At 56.3% G+C, this 17,747-nt stretch overlaps 1 protein-coding gene across 2 annotated transcripts in view; it reads right to left on the bottom strand.

Moving 5' to 3' along the window:
- LOC111152387 (synaptic Ras GTPase activating protein 1) overlaps positions 1-17,747 on the bottom strand; it is a 30,402-nt gene that overhangs the window by 2,863 nt on the left and 9,792 nt on the right. Inside the window, exons 4-18 of one of the 2 annotated variants that reach the window (XM_022510917.1) lie at positions 15,578-15,669; positions 15,018-15,139; positions 13,065-13,218; positions 12,748-12,846; positions 10,661-11,287; positions 10,367-10,511; positions 9,993-10,137; positions 8,248-8,484; positions 7,908-8,109; positions 7,529-7,707; positions 6,813-6,854; positions 5,342-6,416; positions 4,773-4,946; positions 2,956-3,167; positions 1,731-1,821 (exon numbers count right to left, since the gene is read on the bottom strand). In XM_022510917.1, the coding sequence (XP_022366625.1) occupies positions 1,731-1,821; positions 2,956-3,167; positions 4,773-4,946; positions 5,342-6,416; positions 6,813-6,854; positions 7,529-7,707; positions 7,908-8,109; positions 8,248-8,484; positions 9,993-10,137; positions 10,367-10,511; positions 10,661-11,287; positions 12,748-12,846; positions 13,065-13,218; positions 15,018-15,139; positions 15,578-15,669 (3,596 nt within the window). Of the gene's footprint in view, positions 1-1,716; positions 1,822-2,955; positions 3,168-4,772; positions 4,947-5,341; positions 6,417-6,812; positions 6,855-7,528; positions 7,708-7,907; positions 8,110-8,247; positions 8,485-9,992; positions 10,138-10,366; positions 10,512-10,660; positions 11,288-12,747; positions 12,847-13,064; positions 13,219-15,017; positions 15,140-15,577; positions 15,670-17,747 lie in introns of both variants that reach the window. The other variant, XM_022510918.1, reaches the window with a different exon arrangement.

Here is a 17,747-nt window from a genome sequence, read left to right as displayed (position 1 = left end):
CCTTCCCAAAGTCTTCCAGAGGTAGCCTACCCATTCCTAATTCCCACCAGTGGGGCCCAGCAGGAGCTGCAGATGCCTTCTACCTCACAGATGTAAGGGAGGAGGAAGAGAGGAACAGGGGAGGGGTGGAGAACCAAGGTTGGGGAGGGAAGAGGAAACCCCCACCTACCTGCCGCAGTCAGCTCAGCCCCTCTAGCCAGGGTCCCCCAACCCGTCATCACTGCCACCCCTTAACAAACCCCACCCCTAACGTCCCAACTCCCAAGGACGCTCTGGTGAAATGGGGGGTGACAGACATACACTGGAGAGGCAGAGGAAGAGGACTGAGAGGAGGCTGGGCGGTGGATTCTATCGAAGGAGATGGGGGGATGTGCTGGGCCTGTCCAGGGTAAAATGCTTGGAGTGGGTAGGGTGTCACTGAACAGTTCGGGGAGCAGCAGGAAGTGCTCTCTTTGGGCAGTGGCTTGGGAGATGGGTCTGTGCAGGACGTGTCAGGAGGGTAGGGTCTGTGGAGGTTCTCGGGTGTGGAGGGCAGCAGTTGGGGAGCGGGAGGGAGACGCTCCAGAGAGTCAGAGGGAAGTGGGCTTCACGACCAACCTGCAGTGGTCCGGAGTCACCTCCCCCTGTGTCCTCCGCCCGTGGTCAAAGCGGAACCAGGAGAATTACCTGATGAGGAGCTGCAGGGGGAGAGAGTGGGGTCACGGGGTCAGGAGCCTTGGCGGTCGTGGTGGGGAAGCCTGGCGGTCAGAGCAGAGGAAGGAGGAGCGTGGGTGGGAAAGTGAGCAGAATTGGGGAGAGCAAGGGGTAAGGGTGCACAAGGGAGGTCCTAAAAGCTGGCTGAGAGGGCACCTGAGTGGCTCAGTGGGTTAAGCAACTGCCTTCAGCTCAGGTCATGATCCTGGAGTCCTGGGATTGAGTCCTGCATCGGGCTTCCTGCTTGGCAGGGAATCTGCTTCTCCCTCTGACCTTTCTCCTCTCATTCTCAAGTAAGTAAATAAATAAAATCTTTTAACATAAATAAATAAATAAATAAATAAATAAAAGCAAGCTGGCTGAGAAGAGAGGGAGGGCAGCAGGGAGCTGGAGACTGGACAGGTGTGAGGACCAGAGGGAGGGACAGGCCAGAGGCCTTCACTGGATTTAAATACTGAGGGAAGAAGGGCTTATGGGGTGGGAGGGGCCTTCAAGAGCTAAAGAGTCAGAACAGGAAGCTATTTCAGAGCTGCCCCGGGGACACAGGAAAATTGGGGAGCCAAGAGAATAGAGGTGATGGGCACCATTCAGAGCCTGAGAAGATAGAACTCATACTCTATTCCAGCAAACTACAGCCTCTAGCCCTTCAGCCCAAGAAGAGCTCAGAGGAAGCTGAATTCCCTAATGTGAACAGGAGCAGGCACAGACGGGGCAGGGGTGCTGGGAACTGGGTGGGCTCTGGGGGCAGAGAGACTGAGGTTCTGGTGGATGTTCGGAGACCCAGACAGGAGTGGGAAAGATGGGGCAGGAAGGCACAGGGGTGGGGCTGACACTGCCAGGAGTGACAAAGGCACAGACGACGGGATGAAGATGGGGTTGTTGGTGGGGGGTGCTGCCAAGAGCAGCCAGTGGACAAACGGAGGACAGTGGGAGACAGATGGCGATGGGGCTGGGTGGCTGGTGCAGTGAGTGCACAAAGGACAGTGGGATGGATGGGGATGGGACACGGAGAAGATAAATGACATTGTAATTTCCACCTGAGCGTCGAGCAGCCTCTTCTTGGGTTCGGGCAGCGGCTCAGGCATGGCGGGGTGGTCCCGGCGCAGCTCCTCCTCCACCAGCATCAGCCTGAAGGGACGGGCTTCAGTGGGGTTAGTGGCGCGCACGGGCTTGGAGCCTGTCAGGGGAACTCCTGATCCTGGGGAACCCCTGTAGCTCTCTGGAAGTCTCCGGTGTCCTCCTCTGCCCTCAGAATCCTTCCATTGTTACAACCCAAAAGACTCCCTGTATTAACCTCCCTCTCAGGGACCCTCACATCTCCCTGCTAAGGACAGCTTTCTGGGCCTCAAAGACCTCGACCACCCAGACACCCCCCTGGCCCTCCACCCTCTCATTCAGGACAATGCCCTCCCGCAGCCCCTCTATGGCTGAAAGCCTGGCTTCTACGTCTCCCATTCCACCTCACTGAACCTAGGACACCTCCAGTGCCTCCCTTGGGATGCCCATAGCCCAAGAGGGGTCTCTACAGTCATCATTTCCCATCACCTCCCTGCCTTTGATGAAGATTCTCAAGGTGATTTCTCATCAAGGATATCCGTTAGAGCGGGGTTTCAAAATAAGTTTCAAGTCAAGCTCTTTTCTTGTAACTAATCTTACTCAAAGCTACATTCAGAGTGGGTCAAAATGGGACTGGCTCTAGTTAGAGTGGGGCCTGGGGTCCCATCCACTTCTCAGGATAGCTGACCCCCTGTCTGAGACACCTTCTTTGGAGGCCAGGGCTTGACAGAGCTGTTGAAAATGTGCACATGCTAAAAGAAGGGTCATTCATTTTCTAATGGAACATCTTTTCAGGGCTGGAGAAGGTTTACCCAGGATAGGGATGGCTAGGGGCTACTCTGGTTAGGGATCTCCTCATGGGTTCGGGGAGAACGTCATAGGCTTGATTGAGAAAAACCAGTGGGGAGTCTTGGCCTAGGCTGGGGCCAGACACACAGTGATGGGACAGTAACAGGCACATTTTCTTAGGGGTTCAGAAGTTACTCTGTCAGGGGAGAAATCAGGATTTGGCACAGGGACATTTATGCACTAACTAGAGGTTTCTCCCCACTTGGTGATTGGTGAGTGAGTGGCAATCTCTGGGAGCAGGGTCATGGGCTTTCCTCCTGGTGTCCTGAGTTTGGGACTGGAGGCTGGAGAGGGAGCTCACTGGCTCTCTTCAGCCTCAGGCTCTCCCTTGCTACCCCTCCCCAGGCCGCCCCTCACCTGCCAATGATGCTCTTGATCTGCGAATCCTTCTCCACCTGTTGCTGCCTTAGCCTCTTCTCACTCTGCTCCAGTCGGGCCTGATACTGCATCAAGATTTTGCTGGTCTGCTCTTCCTGGGACAGCAGCCTCCGCTCATACTCTTCTAGCTTCCGGTTGGACATGTGCAGCCGTTCCTTCAGTGAGTGGATCTCTTCCTCATACTCCTTCACCTGCCCGCCGGGCACAAGACCCCGCACTATGAGGGGTGCCTCACCCCGACCCCACCACCCAGTCTCTGTCCTTGCCTTCCATGCAGCCACGGCACGGTGAGGGACATCCCAGCGGCCTTCTCCAGTCCTTCCCCTGCCTGCTGATCATACCAGACATGGGGGCTTTTGAGAAGGCCCTTCCATGGGGCAAACTATATGGTCCCATACCCTGAGAAATACATACCTGCCCTCACATGTAAATCTGGACATATGAGGGCCCACACAAGAACCTAGACACACTCAAGGACACACCTTGAGTGACCGCACCCAGAAATTAAAGATTAAGGTGACTGCTCAATCTAACCAGAGCAGGGGAGGGGGATACCCAGGAAGACAAGACATTGGATAAGGAGAGGCTATGTGGGATAACAGGTCTGGGCTTCAGACAAGTCCAGGCTGAGAATCTAGGACTGTGTCTCTGTTGATAATGATCCTGGAATTCTGGGGCTAGAAGGGCATAGGAGAGCCATTTTATCTACCCTGTTGGCTCGAGAGTCTGTAGCTGTGTGTGCTACTCAATACAGCAGCCATTAGCTATGTGTGGCTCTTTAAAATGTAAGTAAAACTAAACATTTCGTTCCTCAATAGCATCAGCCACATATGGCCAGTGGTTACCATACTGGATGGTGCAGATTACAGAACATTTCTCATTACTGCGGGAAATTCTACTGGACGGTCCCAGTCTGGAGCCTTCCTCAACAAAAATATCTCATCTGAGCCATAGAACAGAAAATATGATTTGAAAGAGTATTTGCTCATTCTCCAAAGAGGACACATACATAATCAACCCCATTCTAGACGTAAAGAAGAGATGTTATTTATGACCTCAGGTGGCTACCTTATGGCATTAAGGCTTAATTCTCTCATGGAACTTGCTACGCCAAATCCATCTAGATCAGTCCCAAACATTTTCCTATGCTCAAAGACCATAGCTCCTGAGAAACTTCTCTCTGCCTCCACAAGTTGGGGTCCTACAGTCTTTACATCAACCTAATCCTACAGCCACCCTCTTCTTCAGAGTCCTTGGACCAACAGCTTCCCCAAGGAACTTTCTGCTAAGTTATCTGTGTGGGGCCCCGGAGCTCTTGTTGTCTTTTGCTCTGGGCCACCACCAGCTGAGTCTTGTCTCTGCACACATGGGCCAATAAGTACCACTTCCCAACAGCGACCCTCTGTCACCTGGGTAAGGTGGGTAAGGTGGACATCATCTGTAGTACACCTATAACCTATATGTCCCCACCCAGTTCAGCAGCTCACACCGCTGGTAGAGCAGCCCTCCCTTCCCTGGGTAGTTACAGAAGCCAGGGCTTATGTTCTCTCTGGGGAGGAACACAGAAATAAGCTTTAACATAGACCATTTCTCCGCCAACAGCCTATGATGCGTATAAGCCACAAAATACAGTTGGAAATTGGCTTTCCAACAGACTGTGTATGCCCAGCCTCCCCTAGAAGCCTGAAGGCTTCTCAGGAAAGGGGGATCAGATCTTTGTCTCTTCTTCCCCCTGTAACTACTTGACCCCCGGTGCTTCCCCTGTGCGTACTGGGAAGGTCAGGGGCCCAGCGTACCCTATCCAGTCGGCTCTCATCCATCGACTTGGAGTACTCCTTCAGCTTGTACTCTTCTCGCTCGATGTGGGCACTCTCAATGTCAGCGGACAGGTGAGGCATGTTGGAGACCCAGGCCACCGTCCGCTCGGAGGCTGGCATGGTGGGGTTCAGAGTGGATGGCGCCTGAGAATGCTGGGACGGGGCGAGGTGGGGGTAGAGAGGAAAGGTGGGAGAAGGCAGGGTGCATTTAGGAGAGAGTGCTGCCAAAGGAGATGACCATCCCAGTCTTGCTCCCCTGCTCTTGTGCCGATGCCCTTATGAATGCTGTTTAATTATTTATCATGTCTCCCCTCTGGAGACGTGAGCTCCACGAGGGCATGGCTTGGGTGGCGTTCACTGTCAAAGCCACGGTGCCCATAACAAGACATGGCACATAGCAGGAGCTCTATATACAGCTAATGAATGAAAGAAGGTGAGAATAGTGTGACTTCAGACCCCAGACTATTCTGCCCCCCCACTTCCGCAACCCATTTCCTCCTTCCCTTCCTGTCCCTCCCCCATCTGGCCTTCCTCCCACCCCCACGTACCTGCTTCGTGATGGAGGGCTTGAGCCCCCCACCCCCTCCGCCACCGCTGCCCCCGCTGCCCCCAATGCTGCCCTCTTTGCTGAGGCTCTGTTGCCGTGGACGGGCAGGGCCGTAACTCGGCTCCGGTGACTGCAACAGATTGCCACTGGATGGCCGGGGTTTCTGGGCCGCGCTGACGGTCAACTGCTGAGACTTGCCCCTCTGCAATGGAGGCGGCTGGCCCCCGCCACCCCCACCACTGCCCCCACCGCCACTCCCACCTCCAGGCCCTGAGGGGGCAGGCCTCTGGGGACCAATGGTGATCTGGGGAGGGGACAGCATGTGCTGCAGGTTGTCCTGGAGTGAGAGCTGCCGACGGGTGAAGTCAGTGCCAGAGGGTCCAAACTCATCACTGTAGCTGTGGCTGTGAAGGATGGAAGCGGCAGGGGGCTTGGGGACCCCTGAGGAGAGGTCCTCACTCTTGCTATAGCCATGGAATGGGGCAAAGGTGTCCCCAGGGGGCTCTCCACCTCGGTGGTGGTGATGGTGGTGATGGTGGTGGTGGGAGGAAGGTGGGCCGTGACCACCACCCCCTCCGTGGCCCCCTGGGGGGCCTGGCCCATCAGCAGCCATGTGGAAGAGAGGGTTCTGGAAGGAGAGGGGGATGCGCAGTTGCTGGGCAGGGACACCGTCCGTGGTGACACCCATCTGGCTGAGGCGCATGCCAGCCGCGGTAATGGACGAGCCGCTCCCCTGGGAGAGGCGTCCCGCGGGTGCAGGCCGCAGCCCCAAGGCTGCAGTCAGGGAAGCCTGGCTTGAGTGCAGCAGGTCCCCAACGGCCGCCAGGTTGGACACACTACTGCTGTTGAGGCGGCCACCGGGCCCGTCGCCCTGCAAATCCAGCATGGAGACACTCTTGTTGACACTCAGCATCTTCTGCTCCGGCTCTGTGATGTCCGAGCTGCTTGTGCAGTATGCTGGCGAAGAGCGGGCCAGGGGTGGACGGCTTACATAGAACAGGTCTTTACCCCCACCAGGGGGTGGTGGGGGTGGCTTTTCCTTGGTTGGGGAGGGGAGGCGAGCCATGTCCATAGAGCTGCGGGAAGGGAAAGGGGCATACGAGCAGGAGGTGAGGCTGTGGCCACTGGCAACTGAGCCTACTGTGGGGTGGCACAGGCCTTGGGGTGAGAAGCGGGACCTGTAGGGAAGGGCGGGGAGCTGGTGGTGGCAGCTCTGGAGAGGGCCGGCAGGGAGCATGGGAGGGGATACATGGGAAAAAGGAAAGGAAGAGACCCCTCCAGGAAGGGAGTGAGGCCTAGAGGAGGGGAGATGGGGGCACCAAGAGGAGGGATGAGGGGCAAGTCCGGGCAGATATGGAGGAGATGAGGGTGCATGGAGGAGAAGAGGAGAGGAGGAAGGTGAAGGCCACTGGAGTGGGAGGGGGGAGCAGAGAGGAGAGGAGAGGGGGACGGGGGAGGGGAGAGCCCCTCACCTGTTGAGGCCGCGAGCCATGAAGGACTGAAGGTCGATGGAGCTGGAGAGAGATGGGAAGAGGGGCGAGCACAGACAGAGAGAAGGAGAGAGGTGGGCAGAAGGCGTGGACGCATGGAAGGAGAGGTGGGAATGGTAGAATGGGTATGGCATCATGGAGGGAGACCGGGGCGGAGGGACAAGCAGGGCGGTCAGCAGAATAAGCAGCAGCCGAGGCCGCCGCATTGAAATGGATGCTGGGGCTCAGGAGGCCCTGCTAGGATCCCCACATTACTTCCCCAGCGCTGGGTGGTAACTGAGGTCCGCTAGGTTCTGGTGGGGGCCGGGGTGGTACTTATTTACCGACCGGGCCAGAGACAGTTCAGTGTTTGGGTGCTACATGGCTGATCCAGCATGTGTGGCTGAACCTCGGCTCTGGGGCAGACATGGGCCGGCAGAGGGGCTAGGCAAAGCAGAGTTCGTGGCAGGAAGCCCCAGGCTTCCAATAGGCTGGAGCCAGAGGAGCCCCCTCACTCTTCCTGGGGCTCGGAGATGCCTGCTCCCCCTGGCCTTAAAGGGCTCTCAGCCTAACCCGTCTCCTTACCATTTTCTCTGAGAGCCTGCCTCTTTTTCCTTTCTTTCACGCCCAAGAGAGATGCACAGGGGCCCAGTGAGATGTCCCCGGAGCAGAGAAGTCAGGGTCCCTAGGGCACAGGCATGGGGGTCCCCGGTGCTCACCTGTTGAGGTCCCGCATCATGTAGCCCTGCATCTCGGCCGACGGGCCCCGAAGCACCACAGGCTGAGGCCGGGGCCGCTCGCTCTGACGGCTCGGCTGCCTTTGGATGTTGGGGTTCCTCAGAGCTGTGCTGATGTCGTTGAGGAGCCGGGGCAGTGGGCCCAGCTTCAGGAGGGCTTCCTGGAAGGGTGAGGCTGTTACCTGAGTGCAGAGCTCTAAGAGGGCCCCAGAGGGTACGGGGGGAAGGGTGTCCGAACTGGGGGAGTGGTAGAGACGGGGTGGGGACAGGGAGGGGAGAAAAATCTGTGCGAGGGGTGGTCTCTCAGGCCACTGGAGCCTCTGGAAACACCTGGGGAGGGGGCAGATGGGCATCTGCTGACCTTACTGAGCTGAGGCAGCACCTCCCAGAGCAGGGCATGGAGTGTGGAGAGCTCTCGGCCCAAGTCGATGTAACCCTCAAAGCTACTACTGTTGGTCAGCGTGTCCAGGTTGGAGATCTCATACAGGAACTGCTGCATGGAACCCCACTCCAGCTCCAGAAACTCATTCATGAATCCCAGAAAGTCCTCCTTTGAGGTAAACCTGGCCAAGGTGTCCAGAAGGTAGAGGTCACGCACACAGAAGGCCTCACGCCCACCCGTCTGAGGGTCTCTGGGGACTCGGGAGACCCTTCCTGGCCACCCCCAGCCCCACCCTACCCCTGCCTGAGGCTTCCCTCACTTGGAAAAGTTGGCCAAGTTTTGGATGACCTTGGCGATGAGGGTTAGGGTTCGTGAGGTCTGCTCATCTGGGTACTCCTGCATGAGCCCAAAGAGACTGGGCGACATAATGGCTGGACAGAGGAAGCGCAAGAAGAGCGAGGCGCTGATCAGCCTGTCAGCGATGTCCTCCCGGCCCCGCTCTGCGCAGCGCAGTCGCCAAGATGCAAACACCTCCTTCAGCTCCCTCGGGAACACGCTGAGGGGAAGGGGTGGGGAGACAGAGAGAGAGAGAGAGAAAGAGAGAGACCGGGACTGAGCCCCAGAGACCCTCAGCTTCCAGGAAACATGCTGAGGGGGGTGGTAGGAGGTGAGGGTGTGGAAACAGAGTCAGGGAGAGACAGGGAGGGAGGGACTGCAGCAGGAAGACGGAAGGCTGCTGGAAGAAGAGGCCTATGGGAGAGGGAACAGACAGATCGGGGAGAGAGAAATGGAGGGGGAGAGAAGGTGAGGGGAGAGAGACATGCGGGAGAGAGACGGAGGATGTATGAGAGAGACAAGGAGAGGAGTAGAAGAAAAACAGACACCAGGGAGAGACAGAGATGGGAGAGAGATGGAGGGTCACTTGAGGTACAGGGAGCTCGGACCCCCCAACTCTTCTGGATTCCAGGGAAATGGGGATGGAGGTGCCCCTGCGTGATCCCCACTCCCTGCGATGGCTCAGCGCTCACTCCCCCACCTCCCCGTTCCACTTCAGCATCCCATTGACACCTTAAACTCTGACTCGTGTAGTGTAAAACAGAGCTCACCATCGCCCCCACACCTCTGAGCTCCTCCTCCTGACTTCCCTGGGTTCTGTCAATGAGGCCACAGGTCTCAAACACCAGCCTCATGGCCTCTCGAGTCATCCATGACTCCCCAAAGACAAGTTCCCTTCCCAGTCAGTTGACAACTCCAGCTGATCCCTTCCTCAGAGGGGCCTTCACAGCAGGCCCTTTTCTCCCCTCCCTGCCACCATCCTGATCCATATCTCACCCAAAAACAATCACCTCCAGCTAGCCTGCACCATGCTCTCCCTACTCGTCACGCCCTGCACTCTACACCACTTAAGGATTAATCTTCTTGATTGTGATACTTCTTGGCACTAGCACCACTAATGGCATCCCATGACCCACCGGTGAACTCAGTCTCCTTAGCCTGACAGCTGAGGACTTCCAGATTCTAACTCCAACCCCCCTGTCCGGACCTCTCTCCTCCTTCCACTCTCCACTAGGAGCCGCGGGCTCCACGAAACCTGAGCTAACTACTGACCCCCAAAAGCTCCCGGGCCGCTCACCTTCACTCATGTGCCCGTCCCACAGCCTTCTCCTGCAATGTCTCCTTTGCCCACCATATCCATGTATCAGAACCCAACCCAGTCTTCAAAGCCCAGCCCCAGGGACATTTCCTCCATGAAGCCTTCCCTGCTTGTCCCCATCAAAGCTCTGCCTTCTCTGACCTTACGTTTCCTGGGGGAAGCTTCACTTGACACTTCACACCTACTACAACTGTTCTGTGGCCTTCTGTGCATCTACTCCGTCCCTACTCATTCCGGGTGATGCCCTCTCAGGGCAGGGCCAAGCCTCAATCCTGTCTGTCTGCCTCACAGCCCCCAGCACACTGCTCTGCCCATACCCAGTACTCAATCTTCTTTGCGGATGGACAGATGGATGAACAGATGAACAAACGACCCCGGCCCCGGCCCCCACCCAGCGTTCCCAGTCTCACCAGTGGGAGTTGACCACCTTGCACAGGGCCAACTCACAGCACATCCGCAGGTTGGCCTGGTGCTCCGCCAGGCTAGACGCCGTGCATTTGATGGGGTCCACCTCGCAGTTCTCCTCAGACTCATACAGAGCACGGATGAACTCCCCTGGGGTGGGGGCACAACACAGGGTGGTCACACTTGCCAAGGGCAGGGATGGGGGCTGCCTGGGTTGGAGAATCGTGGAATCCCATGGCTGGAGGCCAGAGGCCAGGGACTCGAGGCTGGGAAGCATCAAGCTGAGGAAGGGTGACCTTGGGTCTGGAGTAGCCAGGTTTAGGGTTGGGATGGACATCTGGTAAGTTTGGGAGGAGGGAGACCGGAGGGTGGGCCATACCAATGGCATCCTTGAGGTATTTCTGACCAATCAGTCTCATGTACTCTTCTATGGCTTTAGTGGCGAGCGTGTTCTCGCGGAATATGAGGTGCTCCCGTTCCATGAACCGGTCCACCTCAGACATGGCCATGTCTGAAAGGAAGTCCTGAGGCCCGGGAAAATCCAAGGGTTGGCCTCTGTCCAACCCAAGCTCATTCCGAAGACAAAGTGCCCTATCCTTACTATCCACCCCACCCCCGGCCCCCAGCAAGTGCCCACTGCTGGGTCACCTGTTCCTGAGGTCATAGTGCTCACCTTGGCCTTGCCCGTACTCTGCAGAATGTGAACCAGTGCACTGGCCACCTCCTCCTTGCCCTTGACATTCAGGGCGGGCTCCAGCACCGCACACAGCATCCGGTAATGGTTGGTGACGTACTCTGCAAACTCCTTATACAGCTCCATGGGCAGGATACTCATGGTCTGGTAACGCGCCTTCAGCCGCACAGCCGGGCAGCCTCCTTTGCCCTTGCCCCCAGAGCCACTCCCCGAGCCCCCACCCCCTCCTGAGCCCCCCATGCCCCCAGAGCCCCCGCTGCCCGTCGGCAGGGTGACGGGGTACCACTGCTCTGTGAAGTGGCGCCCAGCAAGGGTGGCCACGGGCACAGTCACCAGGCCGACATAGCCCGCTTTGTCCTTCTTGCGCTTTTTGTCTGAGTCACGGTACAGATGGAGCCGCAGGGCGCGGACAGCCGGCAGGTTGTTGAACTCGAAGTGCTCGCCCCAGAAGACGGTGTCCCCCGAGGCCGAGCGGGGCTTGGAGGTGGTACGCGCATACAGCATGTCGTCCAGGCACAGCTCGCAGTAGTACCGCTTTTTGGGGGGCAGCTCCCGAGCCTCTATGATCCACAGCTTCAACACATTGTCCACCCGGCGGCTGTTGTCCTAGGGGAGTAGGGTGGGCCCGGCGGATAACAGGGAAGGGAGAGAGAGACAGAGACGCCAAAAGGGGAGAGGCAGTGAGACAACGCGACAGGATCTCTAAGACGGCAGTCAGAAGGCTGAGAAGATGTGTGTACTGTGTTGAACAGTGTACCCCCCTCAAAATTCGTGTCCACTTGGAACCTATGAATGTGGCCTTCACTGAGGAAAGGGTCCTTGCTGATCTACTCATATCAAGTCGTATCCACTCTGGATTAGTGTGGACCCTAAATCCAATGGCTCATTTCTGTATGCAGGGGGGATTTAGAGACCTGGCACACAGAGGCAGAAATTGGACAGATGCAGCTACAAGTCAAAGAGCTACCAAGATGCTAGGAAGAAAAAATGAGAAAAACAAAAAGAGGCAGGGAAGGGTTCTTCCTAGAGCTTCAGAGGGACCAGGGTTTTGCCAGCACCTTCTTTTTGGACTTTTGGTCTTCTAAACTTTGAAAGAATAAAGTTCTTTCATTTTAAGTGACCTAATTTGCAGTAATTTGTTACTGCGGCCCTGGACAACTAGTACAGCAAGGGGCTCCTACATCAGACAACAGAATCAGCCTTGGGAAAAGTTTCAAAAGCTCAAAGAATAGACCAAAAATAGTAAGGTGGAATTTGAAGGGGTGAACTGGGGAGTCCCCCCAAAACAATCAGGGATTGACTACAAAAACAAACAAAAAAGTGAGTTACATAAACACGGGATGGGCAAGGCTATGTGCGGAGTCAGTGCGAAAGGGCCCGGGGATGCATAGGACCACAAGGTCTTGGTCAAGCTCAGGGGAGGCTGCTGCACGAACAGAACTCGGTGTTCCGACTCCGCATGGGTCAGACTGCACCCAGCCTCTTGGGTCTAGTTATGGACAATGAAAAACAAGGGATTTCCCCAGAAGAGGGCTGCCAGGACTATGAGCTCACTGGAGCCTGGGATCCGAGAAGAGCTCATGGAACTGGGAGCATTTCTCCTGGGAGATAGAAGCTTTGGGAAGAACCCAGACTTGTAGAATCTCTGAGCCAAAAGGACTTTAGAGATCATCTAATTGTCATATAAACCCCATTCCCACCAGCTTTATGGAGAGGAAACTAAGGTCTAGAGGCTTGGCTAACTGACAACTCTGAGTCTCCCAGAAACATGGCAAGCAGGGTCTAGGTGTCCAGCTGTCAGGGTACTGGTGGGCACTGCTTGCCTCCAGGAAAGATGGATCAACACGATAAGTCTATGACTTCTACGGTAATAGACCCTGAGGCAGAAAGAATGGCAAAAGAAATGGGGACTCAGAGAAATGTGGGGTCACCTCCTGCTCATCCAGGTCCCCTCTTCCCCAAGCCCCACTTCCCTTTAGCTCACCTTGCCCTCTAGGCCCCCTGCTTCCCCTGTGGTTTGACCTTTGCCTTGCCCATGCTGTCTGTGTCTCCTTTACTCCCAATACCTTGTTGGGTTTCACTGCCCGTTGTAGATTCTCGATCCATTTGTCCCTTTCGGCCGCAGAACGACACGCAAAACATTTTGTTCCTGAAGACGTTGTTACCTAAAGAGGGGTGGCGGGTTGAGATGGGGATCCAGAGGGGAGGTGACTCCTAAGCACCCAAGACCCCATCACCATGTCTTCCTCCCTTACCTACCATCCTCTCTCCCAGCCCCAGAAGTTTCTGTTTCCTTACCATCCCCACCTGTGCCACTTTCTCCAGGCCTCTGTGCCCTCACCCTCCATCACTCCTGCCCTCTCCAGCCCCCTAGACTCAGTACCTCAAAACAGAACTCCTGGCCCAGGATGGAACTATGCACTGGCTTGATAATGGAATCTTCATCCAGGTTGAGCTCCAAGGCCTCGGCTGCACTGCTAGGGCTCAGCAAGGACTCATGCGAGTGTGACTCCTTGAAGCTCTGCATCAGCCGGGCCCTGGCAGGGAAGGGTCAGACCACAGGATCAGGGCCTCACTCTTCTGACACACCCAGGGGCCAGCTCTAGGATAGAGACCTATCCTAGGTGAAAGAGCCTCCTGAACCCCCTTCCCATATGGACAGGGACAGAAAGAAAGCTGGCCTATCCTTGGGGAAGGACACGAGCAAAGTGAGAGAAGCCAGGACCCTTTAAGAATCCCCTACCCCCCCCCCAATTCACACCTAAGGGGTTGTGAGGACTGGGGACACCTGGAAATATCTCAACCCAGAAATAGACCATGGTAGGGGAAAAAAAAGAGAGAGAGAGAGAGAGAACAGGTGGGCCTGGGGCACTTCCAGGTGGGACTTCAAGCTGAAACCAGAGCCTCAATATAAGGGGGAAAAAGTGGAAGTAAAGAACCAGAAGTACAAAGAAGATATTTGTTTGGGCCTGGCACACAGCTAGTACCTAAGAAACATTAAATGATTCGAAGAATGAATGAATGCAAGAAGAGGACAAGTTTTAGCACAATCAGGAAAAAGAGGGGGATAAATCACAAGAAATAGGAGAAAGCTGTGGGCAGAGAAGTGCGAAGGAAAAGCTGGAAAATGGGGCCTGGGAAAGAAGGGGAGGTAGGGCGGGAGGGAGCAGGTGGAGGCAAAGCCACGTGCAGAAGGAGAGCGGATGGGAGAATGGGGAGGAGCAGCCGGAAAGAGGGGCGTGGGAACAGAGATGGGGGGACAAGCAGGGACTGCACTAGACAGCAGAAGGTAAAGGGGGCTGAGGGAATGGATGCCGGGCTACACAATACAGAGGGATAAGATAGTGAGCGGCTGGGAGATGGCTAGGGGAGGAAGAGTGGAGAGCAGGAGGAAAGCAGGAGGGGGAGCTCGGGTGTGGGAGCCTCCATGAAGCTATTTATAGCAGCCCCGTCATCTTGGGCTCCTTTGCCGTCAGCGCGACGCTCCCCCGGCCCCCCGCCCCCGCGGCCAGGAATACCATGCCCTCACCCCCCCCAGGCCCAAATCCAGCTCTGGTGACATGGGAGGGGGGCAGGGGACGGTGTGACTCACCTATCCCAACCTCCCTACCTGCCCAATCCTGGGGGCGGCCAGACATGGGGGAAAAGGAAGGACTCTCCCTAGGGAGTGATTGGGTGAGGGGAAACCCAAAGAGGGACCCCAAGAAGCAGACAACAGAAGCGAATATCAGATCTCCTGCAACCCCAGCCTCAGAGACAGTACCGTCAGAAATTCTCTGAGGGCTTCTTCCTCGCACTTCAATCCATGATTAACCCTAAAGCTTCCCCTCCCTGTTTTGTCCACCTGTGTAGCTGTGCCAGCCTCCCCTTCCCTCATGCTCCCCTTCCCTCGTCCATTGGTATCTGCCAACCCCAGCCCCACTCCAAGCAGCTGCCATGCCCTCACACCCTTCTCCCTAGGTCACATTGCTCCCTCTCCTACCAACCCACTGCCCCCTTCCCTGGATTCCTTCATTGTTCTTTCCAGGCTCCACTACTCCTTCTCTGTCCTATACAGCTCCTTCAATCCTGGGCTGGAGCCCATCCTTCTGTTGGCCACAAGAGTCCCTCCTTGGCCTCACCTTCATTCCCCTTCCTGCCTCTCTGCTTGTCCTCTCCCTATCCCCTGCCCCTCTCTTGCTGCTGCCTCTTCTCCATTCTGTCCCCTGGCCCAAAGCCTCCCTCAGCCAATCCAGGGCCTTCACTCTCTGCACCCAGACAAGCCCCTTCCCTCCAATCTCACCCAAGGACCCCCTGTCTTGCATCCAACTCACCCCACTCACCCCATCCCCCGTACCTGTCATGGTCAGCACTTCGGAAGCGAGGCAGGATCTGGCGAAAGCTGCTGGTCCGGTCAAGTTTGGGTTGTGACTTCGTGCGTTTGATGGAGCTTTTTAACCTCCGGCTCAGGAAGCCTTGCTGGGGTGGGTTGTAAATGGGGATATGGGTGGGTTGGGGCAGGGTCAGTTCTACCTACTCACCCCTCACCTGGGAAAGAGTCCCTGGATGAAAGTGGGGTGGGAGAAAAGGGAAGCCTCTAGAGGTGAGGAAATGGAGATAGGAACCCTGCTACCAATTTGTCTTCCTTTGCTCCCAACGGGTGCAAGCACTCACACACATGCATGCACACACACACACACACACACACACACACACACACACCAGCTTGGAGAAGGTGGGAGGGCTGGTCTGAGAAACAGGGGGACAGAGCCAAGGAGGGGGAAACCAAAGAGGTGGGGAGAGGCAAGTGCGTGCTCTCTCTCTCTCCTGCCCCCTTTCTCAGAATGCTGGGACTCCAGCTGGGGCTGGAGGGGAGGGGGCCCAGCTGAGCCACATCTGGCAGGCGCCTTCACTCACCGAGGGCCGGAAGGGCGCAGCGGGGGCGGCCTCCATGCTGTACTGCTTCCCCCCTGGGACGCTCTTCCTCCTCGAGCGACCCAAGTGGTATTCTGGAGAGGGGAAAAGAGCCAGAAGGGAGGTTGGGAGGGGTCGTTGTTAGCCCAGGTGTCCACTTCTGACCCCAGCCCATTCGCCCACCTCCCTCTGCCCCTCAGCTCCAGCCTCACCTACCCCCCGGAAAGCAGCAGGAAGAGCAGCGGCGGCTGAGAGGCTGGCGGCGGGAAGGAGGGGGTAAAGAACCCGAGCCGGAGCCCCCCGAGGGGGACGGGGTGGGAGGCCTTAGGCCCATGACTGGGACTGGCAGTCAGCAGAAGGGCATGGCTGAGAGGGTCAGTAAAACCCCAGTGGTAGAAGGACACCAAAGATCCACGGAAGCTAGGTCCTTGGTGCCCACCCCCCCAGGAAGGGGCTAGCTGGGGGGGGAAGTTGGGTTAAAGGTCATTGCCCATAGGCAGGCTTTCCTCTCCCCTCAGCTGGGCACATCTTTCACCTGCTCCCCTCTCCTGGAATCCCTGTCCGTCTGAAGAGCCAGGGCTGCCTCCCATGACCCCCTCCCTGGTCTGGAGGGGGAAGTCTTAGAAGAGACCTGTGAGGAGTGGCAGGGGAAAAAGCCTGGGGACAGAAAATCCAAGGAAGGGGCAGATGGGGGGGGAGGGGAGAAGGGGCCGGTTCCACGTGCACTGCAGTGGCTGGGACTCAGAAGGGAAGGAGGGGGTAGAGGAAAGAGAAGAATGCAGGAGAGTGGGGGAGTGGGCAGAGAGCGGGGAGGATGAGCAGTGGAGGTTCAGGGGACTCCCAAGTGAGGGTAGGGAGAGGAGGAGGAGGGGAGGAGAATGCGGATGAAGGCCGGACTGCCAAGAGTCTAGAGGGGTGGCAGCTCGAGGAGGGAAGCTGAGGCTCTGCTGCCAGGGAATTGAGAGGGGCAAAGGGGCTAGAGGAGAATGAAAGTGGGGGGATGCCAAGCTCCGGCTCCAGCTCCAGAATGGCTGCCCAGGCCTGGGCTCCCCCCTCAGCCCCACAGTCACCACTGCAGCCAATGGGGGGGCAGGTGCTGCATCAGGGGCGGGGCTACCATCTCCACGGCAACAAGAAGCTACAGACTGGGAGGGGGGGGACCGGAAGAGCTGCCTGTTAACTCTCTAAGTTCCGGAACAAGGGAGGACCACAGCTACATTTTCACTGTCTGCTTCCAGAATTGCAAATCGCCAGCAACTTGCCCTAGAATCAGTCTCCAGCTTCCCTTTGCTTCTAAAACCCAGGTGTTAGAAGGTCTGTCTACAGAAATGTGGGCTCCATAACACAGGAACCCTTGCCAGACCCTTAGGAACAGTGTGTAGAGCACAGAAACATACACTGAACTGTAGGAGTACGTGTATATAACCACAGTACAAAAAATAGGGATCTAGGTGCTTATGAGACATATAGACAACTGTGAGCACGGGCGTGCCACAGATCCACATTCTGAGACCTTGAGGCCCACATACCCCACGGGATACATGCTTAGACATATGTGAACACTGCAACAGGAGAGTACACATTTTGACCCAGACACCCACATGAGAGCTGCTGGTGTGGACATGTGGCCCCAGTCCCTTGGGCAATCATGTGGGCAGCACATTACAGAAATGGACAGTTAACCCTGACACACACACACACACACACACACACACACACAGGAAGTTGGTTTAACCTCTAAGATACATGCTTGAGTATACTGTGGACCCAACCACAGCAAGGTATCCTGGTACCCCGAAAGCACAAACATCATTCATTCACATGAGAAGTATGACCACATCCACTTCATCTCAGGACAACCCCTTCTTCTCCCCCAGCCCTTGACTGACTCCGACGCAAGCATCCATGATTGCTCTCCAAGGAGGAGAAAATGAGGAGCAAATGCATCAATTACCCATCTAGGACACATTCAACAATGCATCTAAGGGGTCAGGATATCTTTTTCTTAGTCTCTCCATTTCTTCGGTATGGCTGCCTTCACTCCTGTTCCAAAGAAACCAAACTCAGCCGCTACTTCCACATGCAAGCTCCTCTAATAAAGGCACAAAGACTAACTTTAAATCAACTAAAATTTTACTTTGGAGCTACAGAATTAACAGAAAGAGAACAAATT

This window comes from Enhydra lutris, unplaced genomic scaffold (assembly GCF_002288905.1).
Source record: "Enhydra lutris kenyoni isolate GAN:26980312 unplaced genomic scaffold, ASM228890v2 scaffoldscaffold28, whole genome shotgun sequence".
Classification (NCBI taxonomy): domain Eukaryota; kingdom Metazoa; phylum Chordata; class Mammalia; order Carnivora; family Mustelidae; genus Enhydra; species Enhydra lutris.
This window is presented reverse-complemented; position numbering and strand designations above follow the sequence as displayed.